Source organism: Indicator indicator, chromosome 11 (genome assembly GCF_027791375.1).
Source record: "Indicator indicator isolate 239-I01 chromosome 11, UM_Iind_1.1, whole genome shotgun sequence".
Taxonomy (NCBI): Eukaryota; Metazoa; Chordata; class Aves; order Piciformes; family Indicatoridae; genus Indicator; species Indicator indicator.
The window spans coordinates 21,014,325-21,041,889 of record NC_072020.1 but is presented as its reverse complement, the minus strand read 5'-3'; the positions used below and the strand labels follow the sequence as shown (position 1 = coordinate 21,041,889).

Sequence of the window (27,565 nt, the reverse complement as noted above, 5' to 3'; positions counted from 1 at the left end):
TTAACTCAGATAAAAAAAAATTATAAATTATTTTAATGCAAAATTTTGATTAGTTGAAACATATACTTTTATATAGGAAATAAACTTCACAGCTTAATTAATAAAATAGTAAGTTAAATTTTAACAATAGGTTCACAAATCAAAGTAAGAAAAGACAAACAAGGTTCCCAGAGGAAACTTGTAACTGTAGAGTAAAGCCAAGATCCTGATTTTTTTTGTAGTACTCAAGCAAGGCAAGGCTGTAAAAAGACAGGCACCAAGTAGGAAATGCAAGTAAACTATACCTACTCTAGTGAGTCCTTTATTTCTTTGTACTAACAACCTATCACAAAATTTTAAAGAATATTATATTTACTGATAAATTAAAGTTAATTTACTTTTTAAATGGTTGGATAATTTTTTCATTTCTTTTCAATTTAAAAAAAAATTGACTTCACATAATTTATTTTTACATGATCTAGGGTTATCTACATCCCTCTCATCTCAAAAGTACTATTTAATTAAGGAATCACTACAACCTTTGATTAAACAGAGCTCTAACCAGCAACAGATTGGTAAAAGGCAGAGGAATCTAAATGGGTAAGTACTACAGCTTTTTAAAGCTTGTAACTCACACACTCATTTGTTAACTCACTAGTGATTATGGAGAGCTACTCACTAAAAATTTTTCCTGAGATCTCCCACAGAGATGACATTTCTCCTGTTCTAGTCTCTGCTTTTGCTTTTCTCTCACTCCTACATACCATTTCCCAACTTTCCCTCATCCACAGAACTCCTCCATTTCTATACATCCATTCTAATTTCTACTGTCTGCAGCACCCAGAGCAGCCTAGGAAAAGGATATACTGAACACATACATCTGAAATAAGGGCTGTGAGTAAAAATGAAGAGTTTTCCTTTCTCATGAGTATATGGAACAAATATCATTTAGAAAAAAGCATCACAGGTAATGGCATTATAGATGCTTTCAACAGGAAGGTTCTCAGTTGCATATAGAAGGGTTGCTCTCTCCCAACTCTCCATTCCAGGACAAAAATAACTCTGAAGGCATATTCCTTCATGTTTTGGCACAAAGGGAGAGAAGCACATCAATCTCTTTCACTGTCCTCCTTAGGGAGGGAAGCTGTAATCTGCTTCCTCAGTAATACAGAGAGCCTATGTATGTGCAAATTCCCTTTTCATAGGAATTTACTGCACAAGAATCTCCACAGATTATTTCAATAATATCAACTGGAATTGCCAAAGGACTTCTTCATTTATGTAGCAATTACTGAAAAGTACAAATTCCAGACAAACATAATGCTTAAGTTAGTAGTTTCAATCCTTTTTTTTTTTTTTAGCTATTTCAACATTTGCTTTCATTTCATCAGGTTATATATCTCTTGTCAAAACAACTGGTTTTGGCTGCTAACCGTCCACAAGTAAATTACATTTGCAACCATAGTGTAAGTTCAGTTTATCTTCAAAGGTCTGCAGATTGGAAGCTGCTTCAGCGTACATTACCGATGCTGAACTATCAGAACTCTCCCACCAGGTAAGCCTGTCAAGACTAAAAAAGTATTTAAGGAAGACTTTAATGAGGTAAGATGGTAAATCAAAAAGAGGAAAACTGAGCTATTTAATTATTGAAGAAGTGCTGACAAAGACCAGTTTTAGAAAGCAAGGAATCCTATCTGCAGTAATCACCAAACCACCTGAAGCTGACATAAGCAATATGCATTTTTAAAATTCAGGCTGTTCAAGATACACCTCTTAATCCCAGGAACTGATGTGGACCCACAGCTTCATCAAACAGATGAGAGTTACAGAGCTCTTTAGTGGAGAGAAAAAAAAAAATAATCAGACCCCCAAAACAACTGTTAATTACCTCAGCTCCTGTCAGTACTGATCAAGCTATAAATATTAATAAATGCTTCCTGAATGGCTACAGATTTCTATTTGCTAATACACACACCGAGTAGTCTGTAAAAAAAGTTATCTGCAGGACAAAAAGTCGCAGCATCTGAGGTACCACTGGAACAGAAAGGCTCTACTTCATTTTGATAAAGGGCACATTGGTGGAGAAATAGCCACATTCAGAGCTGGTCACCACACAAACGCATTGACTAAGGTAAACAAGACTAGCAGTGGTTTTGATCTTTACAGAATGCTGTTCTCCAAGTACTCCTGTGCCCACTTCAAAATAAGAACACATTTTCAAACTGTTTCAAAGCCTAGAAGAAATGACATATCCTATACAAAAGATTAAATAAAATACTGGTATCACACACGTGAAATGATTCCCTTCATTCTGCACCGTCTTTGTGAGTACAGGCTTCTGAGAACCCATGAAGTAAAATTTCAGTCAATACACTCAATACTCTGCATGAAACCTATCTTTCCCTTTTAAGAGACTGCATTTACAGACCTTGTCACAACAAGGTCCTGGATGTTATCGAAGCAATTTCAAGATACTTTAATCATTGGCAAAACTCAGTAACTTGACAAGAGAAATTTGGGCCAGGAAGATTTCAGTAACTTGAAAGGAAAGTTATTGAGTGATGTAATTTCATTTGGATGTGACTGAATCCAATTGATCTGTTTTTTGCAATGCATATCTTCCCTCTGCAGCTGTCTCTATCTGATTCAATGTGCAAGGACTGAGTATCCCTTTCCACTTCAAGCAAAAATCTTCCTTCCTCCTGCTATCATTTTGAATGAGCACACAACAGATCATTTTCAAGTTTAATCCCTGTGCTCACTGCAAGAAAAAAATATACTCAGCTGAATGCCAACCCATCAATTCAATCAAATTTTGTGACTGCTAGCACATTTATTACATAGTTAAACAGGTCATAGAACAAAATTATTATAATTATTATTGTTACTCTTACCCAAAGTACTGAACTGAGGCTTACATAACACAAGGTCATGACAGTACAAAACTAATTATCAACCTCACAAAATCAAGTAATCTACACTGTAACAAACTGTGCTTATTTTGAGTACTTAGATGTGTTCAAAAGATACCCAATGAAGGCAATTTATAAACATGGCTATGTATGAAATACAAGGTTGGTTTACATCAGTTTTAACAGTAGGACCTTCACAATTAAAGTGTATTTTAAACAGTATAAATCTTAAAGAAAAAAATATGGTATAGATGGGGAGTTAACAAAGCATTGAGGAGAAATCCTAGAATGGTTTGGTTGGAAGGAACCTTAAAGATCACAAGTGAGCCACTCTCCATGGCTCCTGTTCATGTAGATTGCTGCTCTGCTAAACATTGGACACCTTGTTTTCATGACATCGGAATTAAGGGGAACACTGACACTCAGACTCCAAGTGATTCATATGTGTGAGTATATTCGTTAACCAACACATTTTCTCCAGAATTCAGTTTTTCGACTCGAGTCCCTTTGTTCCTGATTCAGGAAATGATCTTTTTCAGCTACTCAGACAACTGAGTATTGATGAATAATGTAATTGCCATTATATGGTAATGAAACCATGGCTGAATTAGGATGTGGCAATCGATGCTGCCAGCAATATGTAGCTGGGAGGTCTCCTTTTCTGAGATTGCAAACCAGAATTTCATGAAAGGTCTCTCAGTTTAATGAATAAATGACTAGTAATTGGAGTATAAATTCTAAACATTAGGCCTAACTGCTGCCTAAGAAAAGGTGTTGCTGCAAAAAGATGCCTTTTGTGGAGATTCAAAAAGGAAATTAAGCCCTCAGTTTTAATATAAAAAAATATTTTCATGAATGGAACTGCTTTTCAGCCTCTTCTTCAAATGACTAAGGGTCATCTTCCTTAATGTACTGCAATGCAAGATAAATGGAAGAGAAGCTGGACATGAGCAGACAGTGTGTGCTTGCAGCCCACAAGGCCAATGGCATCCTAGGCTGCATCAAAAGCAGCCTGGCCAGCAGATGAAGTGAGGTGATTCTGTCACTTTCCTCTGGCGAGACCTCACCTGGAGTACTGTGCCCAGCTCTGGAGTCCGCAACACAAGAAGGACATGGACCTGATGGATTGGGTCCAGAGGAGGGCAACAAAAATGATCAGGGGGCTGGAGCACCTCTGCTATGAGGACAGGCTGAGGGAGCTGAGGTTGTTCAACCTGGAGAAGTCTCTAGGGAGACCTAATAGCAGCCTCCCAGTGCCTGAAGGGGGACTACAAGAAGGATGAAGAGAGACCCTATATGTAGGCCTGTAGTGATAGGATGAGGGGGCAATGGTTTGAAATTAGAGATTTAGATTGGATGTTAGGAACAAGTTCTTTACCATGAGGGTTGTGGAATACTGCAACAGGTTGCCCAGGGAGGTAGTTGAGGACCCATCCCTGGAGATATTCAAGGTGAGGCTCAACAAGGCTCTGGACAACCTGATCTAGTTGAGGATGCCCCTGCTTACTGCAGTGGGGGTTGGACTAGATGACCTTTGGAGGTCCCTTCCAACCCAGACCATTCTGTGATTCCATCAATAGAACATTACTACAAAAAAGCCAAATGTAGTCATGTGATAAAGTTAGTAAGATAAAATACAACTAAAACTGTCCCCAGACAGGGGAGCTTAGCAGCTCAATGCACCATCTCCAATGTAATGCCTTTAGCACATGCTTAGTTCTTCTCAGTTTCTCTGCTGTCCTTGTTTTGAAAAGGAACAGATGGGAAGTTGTATAAATGCGTATCTGCCCTGACAGCAAAGTCAAACATTCTGTTCAATTATTTTACCCAAAAAGATGGACTTAACGTGCAAAAATGTCAACGCAACAAAAGCAAAAGGCAGTACCAACACAGAAATTTTAAAAAAGCTATTTCATCAACAGAAATACACAACGGTTCAAGGGCAGAATTTTTAATTTTTGAATTATGCAAAAGCTGGTCTTTTCAAAGCAAGACTCAGTACTTCTTAAAAACCTGAAATAGCATTTTCAAAATACTTCTGATCCCCTAAATAAGTATGATTTGAAATGTAAAACTTTGCCTTACAAGAAAAGCATCTGGTACTTCCTGATACAGATGAAGATTTATTTCCCCCTTCTTTCTGCTTTTATTTTGTGAAGGTGAAATGAAGTGAAATTAGAAATTGGGAAAACAGTTTTAGTGCAGAATTAAGTCAGACTTTACTCAGTCAGCCTCAGGCTGTCTGTCCACACAAAACATGCTTGACCAATTAAACATGACTAGCTGGGTCAAAGACCAAAAAAACTGGGATGAGAAGCTGGACACGAGCAGACAGTGTATACTTGCAGTCCAGAAGGCCAATGGCATCCTAGGCTGCATCCAAAGAAGCAGGGCCAGCAAACCAAGAGAGGAGATTCTGCCACTTCGCTCTAGTGAGACCTCACCTGGAGTACTGTGTCCAGCTCTGGTGCCCTCAACACAAGAAGTACAGGGAACCAATGGAGCGGATCCAGAGGGCTATGAAAATGATCAGGGACCTGGAATGCCTCTGCTACAAAGATAGGCTGAGGGAGGTGGGTTGTTCAGCCTGGAGAAGACTCTGGGGAGACCTAATAGCACTTTCCAGTACCTGAAGGGGGCCTACAAGAAGGCTGCAGAGATAAAATACAATAAATTGTAATATAAGATTGACTTGATATAAAAAAATCCTGAATAAGGGAGTAATTTTTAATTAAAAAATATCTTTAAGTATATTTTGTCCATGTCAGTATATTAAATAAAGTCTAAAGTTGTTTGTTATTATTATATTTTACAGAAAAGGAGATTATGTAGTTTTTGTGGGCTGGCTCTTTATCACTGGGAATAGATGAGTTCTGAAAAGAAAAATCTAAATTTCAGTCCAATATCTAAATTTTTAGCACTCAACCACCAGCATGGTCTAAAGGAGCTGCAAAGTCTGCATGGTTTTCATGCTGCTGTTAATGACAATGCAGGACAAAGCCACTAAGTCATTAGCTATTGATGGTTTAATGTGGAGCATTTAGAACCTACTGTTTGACTTCAATACATTACAGTCTAAGCATGACTATCAGAGCTCCACAAAATGAGCCACATTAGGAATTCTGTTTTCTCACTCATTTGCTTTATAAAGCACATGTCTAATAGTACATGTGAGCTGCCCTACTGGAGGTAAAGGCTTCCTGCAAGTCTGTTAGTCTAGAACACAGATTCAGGGCTAACAGATGGCTGTTTTTCTTTCTTTTTAAAGGAATTTCTTCTTCCATATATATTTACAAAGATTTTTCTTCCCAAAACTCCCACTCGTAGAGACCTTAAAACTGTAACAGTTCTCCTCTGAGCTATTCAGGTCTCTACAGCATCATGTGGAACGACTTTACCAAGCTGCTGTATATCACAGTCCAGGTCAAAATCTGTGATGTGCTTGCTGTTATGACTGAGAAATGCAGAAATCAATTAAGATTAAGTTTTATTTATAGTTCAGATTGAGAAGATTGATGGTACTACTGAAACTTTATTGCTTATTGGAACATTGTGAGTGGAGAACAAAGGGAGGTGTGAGTCTTATCACTGCTACAGTTTAAATACTACAAAAGAATTTACAAAATAATTTACTACTACTTCATAACAAAGGCTACCAAAAGTGCTATCAGGGCTTTGGAAGAGGAAACTCTGGCTTGTCAAAGGAACTGCTACACAGACTCCTTCAGGTGGCTGCCATAAAAGAGATTATAGTGAAAGAGATACTTTTTGAAAATAAGATTTACTCAGAGCTCTGAGAGAAACATCATTCCACTGTACAGGAAATGAGGAAATCCAGCAGAAAGTCTCTCTGGTTAAGCAAGAAACTTCTTACTGAACTAAATATGCAAGATGAGTGCTGGCAAAATTCAGAAGGCAAAACCCCAGATGGATCCAAAGAGAAAGAGAAAGCAGTTGTACAGGAAAGCAGTTCAGAAAAAATATGGATTTGATTTCAACTGATATAATGTAGAATGGGCTGGGCAGCTTGAAGTCTTTGTGCTTAATGCTTCAGTCTGCATAGTGAGAACTTGCTCCCAGACTTCCACGCCTACCACTGTGACGTGGGGAAAAGACTTCTTTCCTGCTGTTGGCTGTCAAGTCAGGGTCTGCTCCATCTCAATATATTCCAATCCACTGGGATTACCCATGTCTACAAGGAATAAGAAAATTGCTTTCCTGCCCTCTTATAGACAGCTCTTGACTATTAACACACAAATACTAGATTTTTAAGTGGTGTCCAAGTCTGATTTATAATCAGTCTTGTTGTGCACAAATAGTAACATATTGTGCCCCTGATATCATCCTCAAATTCAATGGTATTTCTCACAACAGAGGCCCTTTTCTTTGAATGAAATGAAACTTTGTATTATACTGAAACCATGACACTACTAACATTTCACCAAATAAAAGCCAGAGAAAGTTAGGAGGGCAAGATTTATACCTGTGAACATACCTAAAGCATATTTGTAGCCATCAAAATAAACAAACAAAGAGCAACAACAAAACCCCACAAACAGCAATAAATAAAAACAATAAAAAAAATCCAAACAAAAAAACCCCCACAAACAAGAAACACCAAAACACAGAAAACTAATATCATTGATGTACATTTTACAACTCCACAATAAAAGCCTTCACATATTAAATACTCTAAGTAAAAAGTTCCCAGATGCTTTTACAAAGCAAAACATAAAGTAAGAAAGGAAAAGGACACAAAAGACATTCAGCCATTCCTGTATTTTAAAATACTCATCCTAACATTAAACCTTTGTTTGTTTGTTTTTTCCAGAGACCAGTAAGTTTTGCAAACTGATTGACAGATACAGAAAGGCTGGAAAAATGTGCTTCAAAATGTATCTGATTAACTTAGAAGGCAAACATTTCACATTTCATTATAATTTCACAATTCATTATAATTTCACAATTCGTTTTTCATTGAGAGGTCTCTAAATAAGAAAAGACTAAGAACAGGATAAATCTGAAATACACAAACCCCACAATTATGGTTTTCTTTCAAACGAGTTCTGGAATCTGCAATATTTAGTATGCAACAGAGACACAAAAAAACCTCAAATATGAGGCAGCTCTAGCAATATTTAACTGGAAACAGTTTTTTTCCTCTTTTCCACATAATCTGTTACATATATTCACTAAGCTCATTGTTAGTTGACAAACTTTGCTTAAGCTGACACGAGTTACATTTTGAACCTTATCGCTTTAACTTATAAAACCCACCAGCTTCACATGAACATTTCAACAAGTATTTATGAGAGAAAACACACTTCAAAAATGTATATTATGTATTTATCAGTGAAAATTCTGAATTTTACCAGTCTTCGTTACTGAAGAAGTTAATTAGCACCCCATATACATGCCTTAATATAAAATGTAAATGTAAAAGTGAAGGGAGCATGGCAATTTTTTTCTGAAGCATCTCATGGAACAGAGAAGCTAATTTGGAATGAAATATGAAGGTACTTTCATCACTGGAATGAGACAATATGGTATTTAAGTAGAACTAAGTACATACAGCATTAACTGATGTTTCAAATGGAAAATGTCAGGTCTTTTAAAAATATCTCACGTGTTTTCTATGGAAAGCAGGGCCAAATGAAAAAAAAAAAGTAAAAAATATTTAGGTACCAAATATTATACACTGTAAACTTGATCCAAATTTCCCTTCCCACAAAACACACAGCATTATAAACACCCAGCAATCAAATCATAGAGTCGTTGAATGGTTTGGGTTGGAAGGGACCTCCAAAGGTCATCTAGTCCAACCCCCCTGCAGTGAGCAGTGACATCCCCCAGTAGATCAGGTTGCTCAGACACCTGTCTAGCCTGACCTTGGTCCAAAGACGTGCTGCAGATGTGACCAATTAGCCAAGAGCACTGCTTATTTACACAGCATTTTCATGTGAGTTCAGATGACCTGCAACATTTAAAATGCACAGCAAAATAATAGCCTTGTCCTTAGACAAACCACTCCCAGATAACGTGGCAGGGGTTGCACGAGATATGCTAGGCAGCATCAGAGGCATGATGGCTACTGGGTGAGGAAGAAGAGACTCATCAGCAAAAGGACACTGAGAACAGAATGAACGTTAGTGTAAAAGTTGTTTGCCTATAACCCACAGCACAGGCTAGTGATTTATTTTTAAGGTGTCATTTTCTTTCAGAGAATCATCAGGAGGAAATGACAGTCTAGAGGAACACAGCAATGTATTTAGCTGTCCTATCACTTACACTGATCACTCCAAATACAAGTGTGTACACATAGATATACTTATGATGTGAGCTACCACCTACAAGGTGATACCAAGGCCACAATGGGTTTGGTATAGCTTAGAAACAAATGGCTAACTGGCACCTAATGTTCAGATCAAGTCTTAAAGGAACTAGGAACTGTATCAGAAAAAAAACCCTTTACCATTATTATCCTGTCACTCTACAGAAAGTCAGTGTAGTCCCAGTTTTCTTTGGAATGAAGGGAGGAATTTTAACTCTCAACATCTGTTAAAACAGCGGTGTACCCCCACTACCCACCAAAGGATAACTTGAAGTCTGATAATCTTTCTGGCCTCATGTTCTCCATCCCTCAGGAAAGAGTCATCACCCCTCTAACGTAGATCTAGATCTGCTCTCCTGGCACTTCTAACTCCTTCCTAGCTTCAAGGAAGTGTGGTGTTTTAACATTGTTATTTATTATTTTCTGGGCTTGAATGGAATTGGCAAACAGCCCTTCACACTTGTGTTTTGGGAGCTTTTGTCTCTCTCTCAGTCCACTGGTAGGGTAGATCATACAGCTTTTTTAATGCAATTTAACAGGTGCCCACTTAAATATGCAGCTAGATGGGATGCTCTTTTAATGCACTGAATTTGGAAAAGCATTTGGAAAAAACAGTTTTAAGGGAGAGCAGAGGATGGACTTGCAACTTCAGATGTCTAACCTTAACTTATAGAGTGGAGTCCTCCACTAACACAGATAACTTTCAGTGGAAAGTTGTACGTGTTAGCATTGGTGGTCCTCAACGATGCCCAATGAAGTAACCTTTTAAACTACAACTATGACATTATTTTCCCAAAACGTGGATTTTAATGAGCCAAATAATTAAACTATTTTCTCATCCTCGTGGCCTTAATGACCCACTACACTGACTGCAGGAAGATGTTTCTATTACCAAATTTTGCCTGTTATAAACAATAGACAAATTAATTTTTAAAATTTATTTACTTTTATGGACAACAAATATGCTTTTTTCCTTCCAGTCAGCATGGGTGAAATCACATCTGGAGCAGGGTGTCAAATTCTGGGCTTGTACAGATCATGTAATGAGTTCAGCAAAGGGAACATGAACATGATGAAGGGCCTGGAGTACATGTCATACAAACAGAAGCTGAGAGGGCTGAGATTATTTAGTTTGGAGAAGGCTCAGTGGGTATCTTCTGAGTGTGTATAAATACATAATGAAAGGAGAAAACAAGGGCAGACTTCTTAGTGGCGCCCAGTGACAAGAGGCAACAGGTAAAAACTAAAACAAAGGAATTTTTCTTTTGTGAACAGGGATAAACCAACAGGAAAAAAAGCTGCCCCTGCAGGTTGCAGAGACTACATCCTTGGAGACAGTCAAAACTCAGCTAGACACTGTCCTCAGAGACATGCTCTATCTGACCTTGTTTTGAGTAAGAGGAATGGGAACTAGACCAGCTCTAGAGATCTCGACCACTATCAACTGTTCAGTGATTCTGCTCTCAAAACTATTAGAAATGGTTAAGACAAGGCTTTCACAATTGATGAAAATAAAAGTCTTGCAGTTTACTTATTGTTCTTTAATGTGGAAAATTAAAATTACCACTAGAGTTTTAAAAGCCTGTTGGTTTTCTTATCTCTTCTTCACAGCAAGCGTTATTAAAAGAACTGTCAGTAGCTACCAGCCGAGGACAGGCTGGTTTTATGTAAATTTAAACAAGTTTTTACTGACTGGCTACAAAGCAACACTTTGAGGATTTTTTATTTTCATCTGCTATGCATTTGGAGATATTAAGTTGCTGCTTTCTCACTTTTTACACATACCAATACTTGCACAGCACCTCCAAAATCTAGAAAAAAAACTTCAATTAAATATTACTAGATTGATTCACATCAGACAAATGGAGTACTAAAACTAGCACTACTGATTTTATTAATGCAAACCTGAAATCTTAATAGATATACATTTGCTTTCAAAACCCAACATTTTACATATTTTTTTTCTCAAGTGCTTAACATCACTCCTTAGACTTGGATATTGGCAGTTATAGTCCTCATTAAGCCAGTCAAGTCTAAAAGTTGCTCTCTTTTCCTGTAATGTATTGCAAAGTGGTCTTCAATAATGAAGCAACAGTGAAGCAAACCTTTTCATAAACAATGTTGTTAGCAAACCCCATCAATTATTCTCTCTGAACATCTTCAAAAATCAACTCTTCCTCCTTTTCACTGCTGATTTTTTTGGTCACAGTTTTCACTATCCTCAAATAACTTCATCTTTCTTCCTGTCAATTTCTGCATCACCAAATGGTAATGGAAAACACAAGCAGGAAGTCCCCAGCAGTTTCTAGAATGGATTCCTTCCATGTCAAATTTCAGATCTTCAGTTTACTGTCTTGAGAGGTACAGATTTTGAAAGCTGACTTCTCCTCTATGCATTACTCATTCACATCCCTCTCTGCCTGCTTACCCTTTTCTTTTGGTCTCATTTTTTTTTGTCTGTTTCCCAGTACCTCCTTCTTGAGTAGCATTTCCGTAATTTCACCTGCTTCTCAGAACACTTTATGATATATAATGTAAATAAAAACATAATTTAAATATCCTAATTGTCTCAAAAAATACTTGATGTTCTCAAAATTTGTTCTGGACTTGCATAGATTCTTGCCAGTTAAACCAGCTATGTATTCTGTTGCATCTACTTAATATCTAGTTCAATAAATATTTATAATAAACCACACTTCACTTCCAGAAAATTCTTCTACACACCTTCTCATATAGTCTGAGTTTCTCTACACAGCCAATTCAGAAAGGCATACAGACCCCATTACCTCAAAGACAGCCCTACAAAGGAAACAACAATCGAATTCACAATTTGAATGGACCTCACAACTTCCTAAGAGTTTATAAAGATTTATTTTCATTTTAATTGTGTTTCACCCAGCATAAACCAACAATCTGCACTCCCCCTTATTTGTGCTAATCAGCACTCTCTCTGTGAGATGCAAAGGCAAGAAGTAGTCTCATACATTCCTTTTGATGTTTTATTCACCTGGATTGTTGAGTAGAGCTGGGAATATTTAAATAAGCAGTCCATATCACCAGGTCCATTTTGAGGCCTGGGAAGGCTTAATACAGGCATACATCTAGAACAGAAGATTTAACTTGTCTCCTCTGTTTCCCTAGGTAGCAACATCAGCACCAGGTGTAATTTATTTCTGACTTTTAGCAACAAGTACACTTTAGAAAGCTCTTTAAATTTATGAGATTTTTAAACCCAAGGATAAACTTTGGCTGCAGTTTACACTGAAGTGTGCACTTTTATTCATACAATATTTTCTTACCAAATTATAATCAAGTTTCTGCTATGCAATTTTGGTGCTGCTATTGCTAGCTTTTATTGCTGTATTAAATTGTTAGCAAACAGCTAAAGGCTGCCAAAACAATTTCATGACATCTATTTCATTTTTAATAGCCTTTTGTAAGAAATAGCTCTGAAATTATTGTTTACATATTATGGTCAAATAAATGTCAACAAATTATATCATTTAGTTTATTGCCATTAGGGGTTTTACAATTATTTTAGCCTTTATTAGAACATTATTTCATAGAATTTACTAAGTTAGCAATCAGTCTGCTACTATCACTGATTTATACTTGTATTTACTTCCATCTATTCAGGCTAAAACTGAGCGATACTTAATACTTCTAAGCATCAGCAGCACGTTTTCCTTCAGCTATCACTACCACTTCAGCTTCCTCTCAAAAGGACAAACAACTCATCAAAACTGTTCTAGCATATGTGGGATGCTGAAGCTTTCATAAAATCCTGAAGGTGCTAGCCCATGCCACACAGTTTTCATAAAGATAAATCCTACTCTTAAACCCCAATTTTACACATTAGCTTTCAAGCAAAATAGGGAGTGAGTTGTCTGTGTTCACCTCTGATCTAGTTCAGGATGTCCCTGCTCACTGCAATGGGATTGGACTAGATGACCTTTAGAGGTCCCTTCCAACCTGGGTGATTCTATGATTCTAGCTACAAATATTTAAATTACGTATTTAATTTTGGCTTTAGATTTAAACTGAACAAACAGGTTCTCTGCCCAGAACTTGAGATTATTTTGACTTTTTCAATGCCACCACACCTTCTTGGACAATCAATAAAGAATGTGACAACAAGCATATTCCAACATACATATATCTTCTCTCAAGTAACTGTACAAATGAAACTGTGTTCATAACCAGTGACTCCAAACTAAAATATTTTATTCATATTTAGATGCTCCCTCAGGGAAACAGATTTACAGTAACAGGAACTGTGGATGGAAGAAGGATAAAATAAATAAGGTGTCAAGGAAATTTCAGACATCCTTAAGAAAACAAAGGCAAAACCTATGTTATTCATAGATAAAATTGTATACTGTGCTAGAAACACGCCAGGTTTTTCATCAGTTCTGAAACAGGAAATCGAAAGCTGACAAAGGATGCATGAACCACACTTTAGACAAGTAATTCTTCTGTCCAAACATTCTTACACATCATTACTTTAGATGCAGACAAGCTCCTGTACATCAATGGGTAGCAGCTTTGTGTTTTCTCACTCCATAAAAATTTATCCTTTTCCAAGTGACAAGTGCTGACCTTTCAGTGTACTATGTCTGCTCATGCTTTGCTCCCCGCTACAATCGTTTCTAGTAATATAACATCAAAAATGACAAGCAGAAATAAGTGTGCTGCATGTGCTGTACTGTCTAGCTGATGAGCAAGATCTCTGTGATTGCTAATTAGAAAGGATACTTGCTGAATTATCATACTTGATATGCTATTACTGCAAAGCAACAACATAAATTAACCTTACAGAACAAGGTGTTCAATATTAATGTTGGAGATTCCTACATTTTCCTTCCCCCAAACCCACTAAAATCCAACATCAGAAAGAATGTGTACCTAGAATGGCTTTGATTTTCACTTTAAAAGAAAACAAACATTTCTGTATTACAATTCAAATGCTTGGCCACCCTTCCTCTATTTCCCTAACCTAACTTTTGTTTTTCATAAGAAAAGGGAAAGTCAGCAAACCAAAATGTCACCATTAAATCATTTGGCAGCATTTTTGTGTCAGAAATATAATGGAAAAGGTGTACATCACGGGAAAGGTTACTGTTCTTCCAGAACATCTTTTCACTTGGTTCAGGGCTTATCCCTCTACATAACTGTGCAGACACTACTCATGGTTGTTTTCCCTAGGCTTAATCTGGCAGTTGAAGGATTGTGGCATTTTCAGGGGAGCACAGTGCAGTGATTTTAGTGGTTATCCAGCTGAATGTGGTGCTATGATTTAGAATAATTACTCTCTTTATGTGTGATGGCCAAAGTCAGTTACTAGACCACACATTCCAGTGTCAGCTGATTCTTTACTGTGTATTTCCCTAACATGGCATCACATCAGACCTCAGAGTCAGAATTAGAGGGATTTATCGTTCCTGTTCCTCAACAGTAAGTACACATGTAATATAATAGCATTACTATACTTAAAGAACTGCAAATTCATTTATGTTTGACTTCTGCATTGTTGGAACAGACCCCTATTCGTCTCTGCCAAAAGCAGATGTATATGAAGTTTTGCACCCAAAACTCAGGCCTCTTATTATCAAAACCCCAAATAGATTAGCTAACAACAGATCAAAGACTTGTAGAAGTACTGGACAGCAGTAACAAAAGTGAGAAAAAATATAAGTGTAATGCTTAAGAGTCACTATTCTGCATATTAAGATTTCCTACTCAAATAGTCCATAATTTACAATTATGGTTCTGTGAACAGATACCTAATTCAGAAAACTGACTGCAAACATGCTTATGTGACACTAACTGTAAGGTGTCAAAACTGATGCTGCAACATAGTATTTAAATGGTTACTGCCTCCTGCTGTGGTCTTCTACCACATCATTTTAAGACCTGAACATGAACATTCTCAGGTTCTTAATTTTGTAAGCATACATTTCAAGCTTCATGGCTTCTATAGCAACGACTCATCTTAATGATGCAAAACAACTGAATTGATTAAGAATTTGGCATTTGTTTGCTAAGCATCCTAGACTATGAAATGCTCTGATGTGATAATCTTGCTGCACTAAAAATGACTGAAATAGTTTGGCCAGAATGATGAAATACCTTGACACATTTAAATGCCAACTGAATTATTTGATGCAATTTTCATATTGTAAAAAAAGAATGCCTACAAAAATAAGAAGCTACTGACCCCAGCAAGACAGACATTTTTGCAGCCATAACCTGTTATTGGTAACCAGTCTGGGAAACAATTTGTTATCACAGAATCATTTGGGTTGGAAGGGACCTTAAAGACTATCTAGTTTCAACAACCCTGCCATGAGCAGGAACACTTCCTGCTAAACCAGGTTGCTCAAAGCCCCATCTAACCTGGCTTTGAACACTTCCAGGGCATGTCATCAGCCTCTTCATTGCTGTCACAGGTAATATAATTTCATATTCTTTGTACTTCATTTCATTAAAGAAATTTTAGTTGTTTGAAGAAGCATCTCATTCAGTGACCACTTTGTCTAAAGAACTCATTTATTATTTATAGCAAATATAATTAGCACATCCTCAACATTATATATTTTTATTTTATAAATTCTTCTGAATCCTAGGAGTTACAGAAGACAATAAAATGTGAAGGCCTCTGATGCATGTATTTCCTAAGGCAATAAAAAAGTAACATATAAATCTTGAAATACATAGCTGCTTTGGGAACAGATGACAACTACTAAATGCAGTTCCAAGCCATAATGTACAGCATGGATTTGATCAAGCAGCTGAAGGACAGAAAAAAGTAACTGCATCTTTTAAAAATCACTGACCAACAAAAAGGTAAAATTCTGTTTGTTAGGAAAAAAAAAAAAACACCAAAGTAACCCTTTAGCAAGAATGAATGGAAATTCTTATTTACAAGTAGTTATCTTGTTACATATTTCTGAAGTTTATGAGACTTGTAAAGAAGCTTTTTGGATCAGCAGACTTTAAATATCAACATTATGAACTTCTGAAGAATTTGTATGTAAAAATCTACTACAGATGCTATACACATTAAAACCCAGCATACAAGAGCTTGGTCTAAAACCATAAAAAGATGTAATGCTGAACTTTAAGGAGGTTTGACTGACAGATGACTAAAAGGTTCAGGAAGTAATGTAAAGAAAAACATTTGGAGGATGCAAGCATTGGTCCCCCAAACCCCCTCATTACCTAGTAAGAGGAACACTAAAATAAACCTTGCTAAAGAGAACAATAACACTCCAACTGGATCTTAGAACTTTCATAACACTGAAAAGACAGAAACATGATTTTTCCCCCCCTCTGTTCTAAATACTTAAAAATTACATTTTTTCACAATGTCTTTTTTTAACAGGAAATGTCATTAAATACCAATTTTAAATAAAGGAAATTAAAAATATCCTACCTTTTTCCTGGGAGAAAAAAATAAAATAAAAAAAAAAAAAAACTCTTTGCTGTATCTGCACTTGATCAGAAAGCACAGGTAGGCAAAATGACCTGATATGCTTTTCCTCTTTCTAAAAATGAAGACTTAATGCTAAATTTTACACAAAAATAATACTAGATGGTCCCATGCTTATTTCCCAGCTTGGCTTTCCCAACTGTGATAATCCAGAACTGAAGGGTAACAAAGCTTTTAATCACAGCAATATCTCAGAAATTTCATTTTTGGGCCACTCCTACATGGAATACCTCTAAGATAGTTGCTTCAACATAATACAGTATCAAAAAAATCAAACCAGAGATGGAACATAAAACCAGTATTCAAAGACCTGAGCTTCTATTCTTTAGATGGCTTAAATGTCTGTCAGATCTAACCAGCAAAACAGAGATAAAAATAATTTGGGCATCAATTCAGATTCCGCTGTCTGATTTAGGGAAAATAACAGTCAAATATACTAGAGAAATTCTTTACATACCAGGTAAATACATTGGTAAATTCATGTGTCTGACATGGACCTTCTGCTGTACAACTTCAAATGTTCTAGGCTACCATGTTTAGGCATCTGGGTAGCCCAAATCCAGACTGCTTTTAGACAAGCCCTGAATGATTGTTATATGAGTCTTTCTATCGGACCTCTGACTGTCTTTCAAGTACATCATGGGAAAGCTTCAATGTCTACAGCTTTTTCGAGATGTCTAGCAAATGAATTGACTGAAAATCTGTGGCATTTTATAGTAAATGCAATGCAACATAGGTAATTCAGTTTAAATAAAAGTCCTCCAATGTGCATTTGCCATTATATTTATTATCCTGCTATCTAGCACAAGAAGAAATACTTTTTAAAGGGCAATAGAATTAGGTAAAAGACAGGAAAAATGATCTAACAGGTAGTTAACACGCAGAATAAATCTCTACATGATATAGCCAAAATAAACTACACAACTAGATGCTTTCTTTCATTGAAGTAGTTCATTCCAATAACACAATGCATCTGTAATCCTCTGGAAAACAGAGATTGTGTCAAGTTGTGGCTGAATTAACTAACATTTTCTTTGTGATTAATCTCTACATTAACAGCCTTAAACTTCTAAAACTACTGTAAATCATACACAGCTTTCAGTTACTATGATTGATTGTTAATTTTGTTGCAGTGCATTTAAAGTAATTAATTAATGTGCTTGCCCAGCTTGTGTAGAGCTTTAAACTAGCAGCTAACAGATGAAGAAGACATCCTTAACCTAAAGGTTTGTATGCCCCTCTGCATGCAGGAAAGGCAGACACAAGCATGAACCTATACGTGACAAATGCAGTTAATGAAATATGGTGGGAAATGAATTTCAGAAAGGAAATTTCCAGAGGATTCAGAAGAGCCTATCTAGAACCCACTTTCTGTCAAAACCAGAATTAAAGTAGATCACTTTGTGCAGCTAAGCAATCAATCCTTTATACAGTATAATCTGTTATCTTAAATTTGATGCATACATTTTTAGCACCAGAATTGCAGATGTTGTATGTTTCTTTAAAGTTATTCAGCTATAGCATGATTTGATGACTCAGAGTGATGCCAAACCTTACAGTCAATTTTACTCAAGAATTGTTTTCTTTACTAAATATGACACTGCATATGTTCTCTTTCCTCTCCCTTCCTACACCTCACCTTCCCCTTTTAATCCTGCCTTATGCAGTGCCGAACATCATAGCTGCTTGAAACGTGAGACTTACTATAACTGGGAAAAAGAAAAACTTTCACATTTAGGTTATTTGCTAGTAAATACCTGCATTAAAAAAACAAATAATGCATAATAACTTGTTTTGCAGCTTTTTATGCTCTTTGAATACTTTATAAGCAGTATTCAAACCTATGTTTTCAAAATCTCTATATTCTTTCAAACACATGACCCTTAGACTATTTTACCCTTTCTGTAATGCTGAAGTAATAACTTTGCTTCATTTCCTGCAAATCAAACAAAATGGAAAATTCTAAGTGGCAATAAAGTATAAACATTCAATAGATAGAATTACAAAGGCTGATACTACTATGCACTTGCTCTGAAATGTGGGATGAAGAAATCCAATGCTTTTGCAGAGATTTCTTTAACCTGGTCAAACAGGATTTTGCTCCACACGTAAATGATACTCGGATTTTTACAGAGAACTTGTTGAGTTTTAGCATGTAGCATGCTTATTTTTGGCCCATCTAAATTACTATTAAAATATTCCAGTGTAGTCAACAATTTGCTATTGTAACTAATTTTGATTGTAACTTAAATAGCCAGGTCTTCATGGCTTTTTCTCAGCTTATACTTTCTGTCTTCCAATGTATTATTTAAGACTGCTAGAAAAAAACTGAAGAAAATAAATTCACTGCTTTTTTCCACAGTAAAGCAAAGTACATGTTGCTCCCAGGATTTCTTCCCACAACAAATTGGTCTTCTTTTCTCTTTTATTTCTTGCAGAAAGCCTTTTATCTTGTTGGCAGTTAAAAACTGAATACCATCAGTTCTCAGTAGTATAGTTATAGCAACCACTGCAACATCCCACCTCTACTTCACGGTCTGGTACTGAGCAGGAGCTAGGGGTACCTAGCAGTAGTAGCTTGTCTATGTATGAAAGAGTCACACTCTGCGTTCAATTTGGAAATAAAAACACAATCTGGCAAACAGCCCTTAAAATTGTGTCAACTTAAATAAACTTACATTAAATCAAAAGCTGTAATTGATGCTAAAATCAGCTATTCTGAGTATAATACATGTACCTGGGACACATCCTGATTGTAAAACTTGCATATGTCAAACATTCTGACCTTCCTCATAACTCTGATTCCCTGAAATAAATTAAAAGATGCAATTTGGAAAAGTTATTCCAGTCAAAACCATCAATTATTTCTGAGCTAAAGAGGAGATCTTGTCCAGAAAAATCTAGTTTTAATATATAGGGCCTAAATTCAACACTACTTTCTATCTAAACTTACTATGAGATCCTGTTAGTGAAAGCTCAGTAGATTCAGCTAAAATCCACTTTCTGGTTACTAAGCGTCATTATTCATTTAAGAATTGTAAGCAGATTCTACAGCTTTGCAAAGGGGCCACACAATGCCTGTTATAAAGTCAAAATCAGCTCAAGTTGTGGTCAACAGTAGCTATTCAATGGCAGCTGCTCTACACTTTTGATTAGATTTCTGCAGCTACTAAAATACTATTCAGTAGATTTTTTTTTCACTTGTTTCAGATAAAAAAGATGATTATAAAACCTTTTAATGATCTTCATTAATGGAGGTTTAAAACCCATAAATTCCTCATAATCTACACTTCAGGTCATCAAATTGTTACTGATACTAAGTTATTTACTTTTAGGATGATACTGTAACTTTAATATCATTAAATTGCTGGTTTGTTTATTTCTCTGGCCTGTTCTAAAACACTCTGATATGAGGAATTTAAAACTTATGTTAGAAAAATGGTTTATCTTGCTTATTTACATCTTAATCCATAGTGTAAGTGCCTTTGGCAGGTCAGTAAGCGAATCAAGTCAGTTTCTCCATTACAGTCACCATGACAAAGTGATGAAGATGGAATGTTAATTCTTCAAAATGTTAGAGTCTCAAACCTACCTGACTAGATTCTCATTGTCTCCAGTCCCTTTGCAGGTAGCACATTCAGTCCTTAAATCCTCAGACTTGGGCTTCTTTTGTAGAACAGACTGTCGCTGTCTTCTTTCTCTGGGAATCCGTTCCTGTCATAGCAGAAGGCAAAAGAAAGGAATGGGGGGACAGGAGGGAAGGAAATCAATTATTTTCAATTATAGTACTGAATGTAACCACTTCAGCCCAAACTTTTTTTTTTTTTTTTCTGTGTGCTACTGTTAAAAATACAAAATAAAAAACAAAACACTAAATTCCAACCTCAGGTTTTTCTTCTTCGGGCACAAAGCTTCGTTTTCGTCCTCTAGTTCTCTAGAACAAAATATATTTAAAATTCAGTATTAGGCAACAGAATATTTTTTGCTATTATCTATCAGTCAAAACAACAGAAACATAACACTTCAAATTATTTCTTGCAGTAACTACAGAATTACCACAAGACAACTGCAGTAACTGAGCTTCAGGTTCTAGATAGAAGTCTACAGAGCTAGCCAATAAGTAACTTAAAGACGTTTGTTGACCTGAGCGTGTGGTGTGCCACTTTCAAAAAGACTGCTTCCAGAATTAATAATGTCTTACAGATTTTGCACAAATTTTCCAACAGTGAAATGCATAATTGGGGAGAAGTTCTCTACTTCTAAGTCAAGTGATAGGATTAAAAAATAAGTACATTAAAAAACATCACCAAAAGAGAAATAGAAAATAATTCTTACAGCTTTTGAGGACTAAGCAAGAATTAAAGCTTTCAAATTGAAGCTTAATATAATGGGTATGTGGCTGATGCTCATAAAGCTGTAGTGTATGACAGGTACACAACAGCAATATAAAAAGTGGACATTATTTCAATATTGCAGTTGGCCAAAGAATTTGAGTATCAGGGTGGCGTAAAAGAGTTTCCCATGGACTGTAACAGCAAACATCAAAGGTTTAAAAGCAGCTGTCAATAAATACACACTAACACAAGTCCAATTTCAGTCAGTATGTTTTTATCTGTCTCTGAAATAGCATTGTACAACCTCCATGTGTTAAGTAACTGCAACAAACTGACAATATTACACTCCCCCCTTCTCCTTTAATGAGGACAAAAAAGTACAAGGGATGCAAAGGAAATGAAAAACATCAGAGGCTATTCCACTAACCCACAATGTCTGATAACTCTAGTGAAATAAATAAATAAATGTTAAAATGCCTTTTATTCTGGGAGGAAATAATCATAAAGAGTCATTTGTCGTATGATAAAAAACTACTCCCTCCTTTATGATTTCTTAAAACTTCTTTTGATGCAGCCAGTGCTCAACTCAGAAAAAGGAAAAACCAGGTGATTACAAAATTCCTAAGCCAGTTTAGAATCACAAGCAACCACAGATCCAAATCCAAAGAGGCTTATAAATTTGTATTTCTCCTGTTTGGGATCTTCTTTGAAGAAGGTTTTCAATTAAAACTGTTTTAAGCTGGTTAAAAACATTTCATTAGTCATGGTGTAAATAAACCTGACACTTGAACACATCTATACCCCTCTACCTGTGCAAATTCTTACCTGCACATGTTAACACCACACTGTTTGGGAAGTTTTTTTTGGTTTTAGGCAAGAGTTAACTGTAGGAGAAAGGAATGTAGTAGAAAACACTAGTCTGTTATTAGACTTAGACTGGATATTAGGAAGAAATTCTTTACAGTGAAGGTACTGAGACACTGGAACAGGTTGCCCAGGGAAGTTGTGGATCCCTGCTCCCTGGAACTGTTCAGAGCTAGGCTGGATGAAGACATGAGCAACCTGATCTAGTGGAAGGTGTCCCTGTCCATGGCATGGGGGTTGGAACTAAATGATGTTTAAAATTCTTTCCAACCCAAACCATTCTAAGATTCTGATTATGTGCCTCTTTAGAATACTTTAATTATCACTGAGATTCTCTTTCGTATTTCCCTAAATATAATTTATAAAACATAAACCTTATCTACTTAATACATATCAATATCATTGTAATAACTAATACAGTGTTAATTGAGGTGTTCTGCCTTCCATAAGCCACACAGTATATACCTCAGTGTCCAGATCTAGAAGAAACTATTTATTATAGGTAATTGAATTTATTAGCATACTATTAGAGGTATTAATGTAACATGGAATACATATCAACTAGAAGTTACACAACCCAAGGTCACTGTAAATTAAAACTAGACAAAACCAAGTCTGATCAGACATCCGCACGTTAACTGCCAATTTTACTACTTTCAACCTCTGGCATCAATCCTGAAGCCACTTTAGCAACTTTGACAATATTCAGCCATGTAGTCCCTGCTGAATGCAGCTGTGCAAAGATTAACACCAAGCAGGTGCACAGGTGAATGTCAAAATATGCAGTGCCATGGTCCTGACTCTCCATGTTTAAGCACAATAATGCATGCTCTGTACAGCCAGAGTAATGCCATCTTGATAACCGATAGGTAATTTGCAAACATAGATAACAATGTAATTATTTTTTACCCTACAATTAAAAGTTAATAGCTATATTTTAAGAAGTGATGAATCATGTTTAAACTTCAGCAAAATGGAGATACAGGACTTATAAATAGTCACCTTTGACAATGAAATGCTGCTTTCCATCTGTCTGCTATATAATGTGGGATGTATATCGCAGGGAATGTCACATTGAATTATAGTCACATTATGCTTCCATTAGATTGCTAAACTTTCGAAGATACTTGAATGTTTGACTATTGCTACAGAATAAACATTAAAATCAAAATCTTTGACATACATGTTTGTGGGAATTTTAATATGCTTTCAAAGAATTTTACACTAATATTTTCCCAAACTTCCTTCTACTCTTCAACGTATTTGCAACGCTAACTTCTGCTTACAATCACTATACTATTGGCAGCATTCACAGCAGAAAATCACATCACATTCACAACTGAAAACTGAGTAGTTTGTGATTTACAATAGCCTTCCAGTAACAAACATTTCTAATTTTACATGTTTTCACTGAAGTTACCTTGCAGGTTCACAGAAAACAATCAGATAAACCTAGATTTCTTTCTCTAGTCTTTTTCACTGCCTCAGAGTACTGTAGTTGCATTTTAAAATGCTTTGAATAATTTCTGTCAATAGTGGGTTCAGGATCAGAACATCAGGGATTATGAAAATTAACTATTAGAACTGCATGTACTTGTCATAAATAATTTAAAATTTAAGATTTCTTGTAAAGGAAAAGCCTCCAGGAACAGTGTTAATTTTAGGTATGTCCTTTGGTAAATACAACTGAGATAAACATGCTCATGTTCAGAACTTATTTGGAAATAAGTATGAGATGCACACAAAGGCAGAGATTTTTTATTCCTAAAGGTACCTCTCTCATAAAACAGGCAAAATCCCCATTAATGCCAGTGCTGTCCCAGCAGGCTTTTTGTTTCATTGCAATAGGCGAGTATCTACAACTCAGCCCAGAACAACACACAGGTAGATCTGGATTAGACAAATTCAATCCATACATGGCAACTGCCACAGGATGACTCCTTAAAACAGGAATAAACCCAAAGTTCAAAGAATGGAATGTGGTTTAAATATGTATCTATAGGATTTCCTATATATAGAAGTAAAAGATTCATTCCAAATGTTGTTGTTTAGTGATCTGGTTGCATCTCATCCTAACTTCTATACCTGAACAACTTTGGAATTCATTCAGTGTGCACTCATACAAGAGGTAAGGGTGCTATGTACTCAGACACTTCCCTGCTATTAACAGGAAGATTCCAGCCACTGAACTTTAGATCCCATAGCATCAATGGAACTACCATGCAGACACCTTCTGGTTACTACATTGACAACCTAATATTTCTGTTAAAAATTAATTATAAACCTTTACCTGATCCTATGTGATAAAATTAGACTAACTTATGTCCAAGTCATAATCATGACACAGAAAGTACATACAACTTTTTCATCTCATATCCTCTCACAAATAGAACCCTTAAATAATAACAACAGTAATAGTAGACATTAAACCCAGCCAAACTACTCAAATTTGACTTCCTATACTATACCACCATATTCCTGTTCCTCCCCTTCTCTACAGAATTCTTACTGGAGCACGTGCCTTATGAGGAAAGGCTGAGAGACCTGTGACTTTTTGGTCTGTCAAGAAGGAAGGGACAGCCTCTTCACACTAGTGCACTGTGATAGGACAGGGGTCAGTAGACGTAAATTACAGCACAGAAGTTACACCTCAGCATGAGGAAGAACTTCTTTACTCTAAGGGTCACAGAGCATTGGAACAGGCTCCCCAGAGGGGTTGTGAAATCTTCTCTGGAAAATTTCAAGCCCCATTTGGATGTGTTCCTGTGTGACCTGCACTAGATTCTATGGTCCTGCTCTGTAGACTTGAAGATCTACAGAAGTCCCTTCTAACTCCTAACATCCTGTGATTCTGTGATCCTTCTCTACTACATTAGAACCACGTTTCACACAATATCCCCAAGTTCTCCTTATACTCCCCAAATAAAGTGAGGACAAGTTCCAAACTACAAGTTCTATTCTGGACAGCAAGAGACCAAACACAAAGGATATCCAAGCTCATAGCTATGAGAACATTACAAACAATGAGGTCATGTCAAGTAGTCATTTCATTACCAAAAAACAAAAGATGTCTTTGGTATGAAATATAAGCAGAGCAGAACACTCTCACTACTACCTATCACTGCACAATCAAGACCATGCGAACTACAAATTTTCAAAAGTCTGGGACAAAAAAAAACTCCACACAGGTTGCAATTGCAAAGATAACGTGACCATACTTCTTTTCAACACAAAAACTCTGAACATTTGCTAAGGTAGCAATTTTTAATCCATGGTGTCACCCAATCCTCAGTAAGAGTACAATGTTATAAACATCTTTTGCCAATGAGAAAGTTAGCAAGCCAGCTGCAAAAAAATCACTTTGACTTTCTTTGCTTCCTTAAAAGGCAGAAAAAAATGTTAATGGTAGCAAGCTGGCATAAAATTATTTAAAATGAAGGTAAGGACAGGTATACAGACACCAGATGGCACACTCACTCAATACAGATCAAAGTGACTACCTTAAATGCTACCTTTCACTATATTCAAAATATCTCTCTGAAATAATCATTTGATTTTCTGCAAAGCTTTCAGTAATAAAAAGGGAACTGCCAGAGGAAAAGAAACAGCAGTAAATAGAAGTATGCTTATAAAGAGAAACGAGTCAAGCATAAAGTTTAATTACATAGAATTACAATTTCCCTGGTTTTTTTAGATTCCATTCTCTTGGAAACTTTTATTTTTTAACAGTTGGCCTCGATGATCTTAGAAGTCTTTTCCAACACAACAATTCTATGATTTATTTTCTAGAAAAGCAAACATTTTGCCACATTCCTGCTGTCAAGCTATACTGTCACTGAATCTGGCCTTTACCTTGAGTCCTCTCCTTTCTAAGACTTAAACATGTAATAGGGTTTGAGAACTAGCAGGATTGCCTTCTATTCTTTTTAACATTAATTTCCTCCAAAGCAAACACATTTGGAGTACTGAAACAGAAGTGAGAGGGCAAAAAGGCCAAAAAAAGTCAGTTTGCAGACGCTGCTAAACTGGAAAACTGAACTTAAATGCGCTTATTTGTAAGAAGTGATATTTATGCTAGTTAACTTTACCTACAGCAAAAAGAAGTGACCTATCTTTCATCTATGAGATTTTTTTCCTGTTTTTTTCCTATTCTTTCAACTATATAAATCCAAGATAAATTAATGCAAAACCAATGGAAACGCCCCACAAGAGCAACACATACACAATGCAACAGTCCTGCGATTGCACTTATTAATGTAACTGTAACCAAGCTGATTGCTAAGCGGGTTTGCCAATTCCTTCCAAAAGAAAACTAGATTGAATGAAAGATGCCCAGAGAAATCAAATGTTAACTGAGAAAACTATTAAGTAAGTACATTTTCAAATTATTATTTTTTTCTTTATTTTAAACTATTTTAAAGGATTTGAGTGGCAAGGACAAAAAGGACAGAGGTAGTATCTGGTCCTTGTTGTTGAACTGCGCTGCCTATGTTCTCCCTGTAGTCAGGCTCAACTTGTGGCTTTTTTACCCTCAAATATCAGGAAAGTCGAAGACCTAGCAAAGGTGAGTGGGAAACCCATACTGCTAGGAACTATCTATGAAGTCTGGAAAGGTCTGTTATTTTCATTTTGTTATACAGCCTAAGTGTACCAAGATCATGGAACTGCTGAAATGGAATTCAACCTTGTTCACAGAAAGAAATCCAGCAGGTGTCAAGGGTGTGAACCTCATCTTCCATAGTTAAGGTACTAAGAAATACCAAAAAATCCAGAAACCAACAACCTATCAGCTATGGGAAAGCTAAAAGAGTGGAGATAACTTTGACAGAGGTCTGTCCACCAGGCAGCAAAGATGTTACCTTGCAAATCTGTATGTTGTAGAAAAGCAGAGAACTGAAAGACAGCCTAAAAATTCAAGCAAAGTCTTTCTTAGAGTGGTCTGCTAGCAGTAATTCTTGCGCAGTGCTGTACCATACCAAGATACTAGTCCACTGAAAGTAACATTAAACACCACAACGTGTGTAGATACACTCTGTTACATGTGAGGTGCCAAATCACCAATATAATGCATCACAGTACAACACCTTGAGAACACTTCAGAGCAATCAGACATCTCCCCACTTAGCAATGAAGAGGCTTGGCAGTTACTACACGGGCCTTGGGAAAAACCAATCTTGTCTTCCTGTGGATTTCTGTACAATACCTTATATCGTTCTTTTGTTTGTTACTACAATGAATATTTTTCCTGCAATACTTTCAGGGTTTTTTTAGTTCTGTAACCATGAATCTCCAACCCTTAGTACCACTGCATTAGGTATAAAAACCAGGAGGAGAAAGAAAGAAAAAGAGAGAAGAGATGCAAAGGGTTCAGTAAGCAGGAACGTGAGATAATTCTTCTGTGTGAACAACAGCAAGACAGTCAGTTCAACCTACAAAGACAGTTTTAAGAACCTTTCTGTTCTGTTCCTGTGAAGGAAACTTTAGCTCAAAAGAAAGGAAAAAAAAAAAAAAAGTTTCTCCCCTACAGAGAGGTTCTCAGCTGTAAAGGCTATTTCTAAGGGCAAACTGAATTTTCTCTTATTCTGTAATTTGTAACCCAGGTGAAAGGAAAAACTTGTTTGGCTCTTCAGTAACGTCCTTCCCAGATTTTTTA

General features: G+C 36.3%; 1 protein-coding gene across 1 annotated transcript in view; it reads right to left on the bottom strand.

Moving 5' to 3' along the window:
- PHF14 (PHD finger protein 14) overlaps window positions 1-27,565 on the bottom strand; it is a 142,635-nt gene that overhangs the window by 69,136 nt on the left and 45,934 nt on the right. Inside the window, exons 14-15 of the mRNA XM_054384818.1 lie at window positions 20,598-20,648; window positions 20,307-20,428 (exon numbers count right to left, since the gene is read on the bottom strand). Coding sequence (XP_054240793.1) covers window positions 20,307-20,428; window positions 20,598-20,648 — 173 coding nt within the window. The remainder of the gene's footprint in view (window positions 1-20,306; window positions 20,429-20,597; window positions 20,649-27,565) is intronic.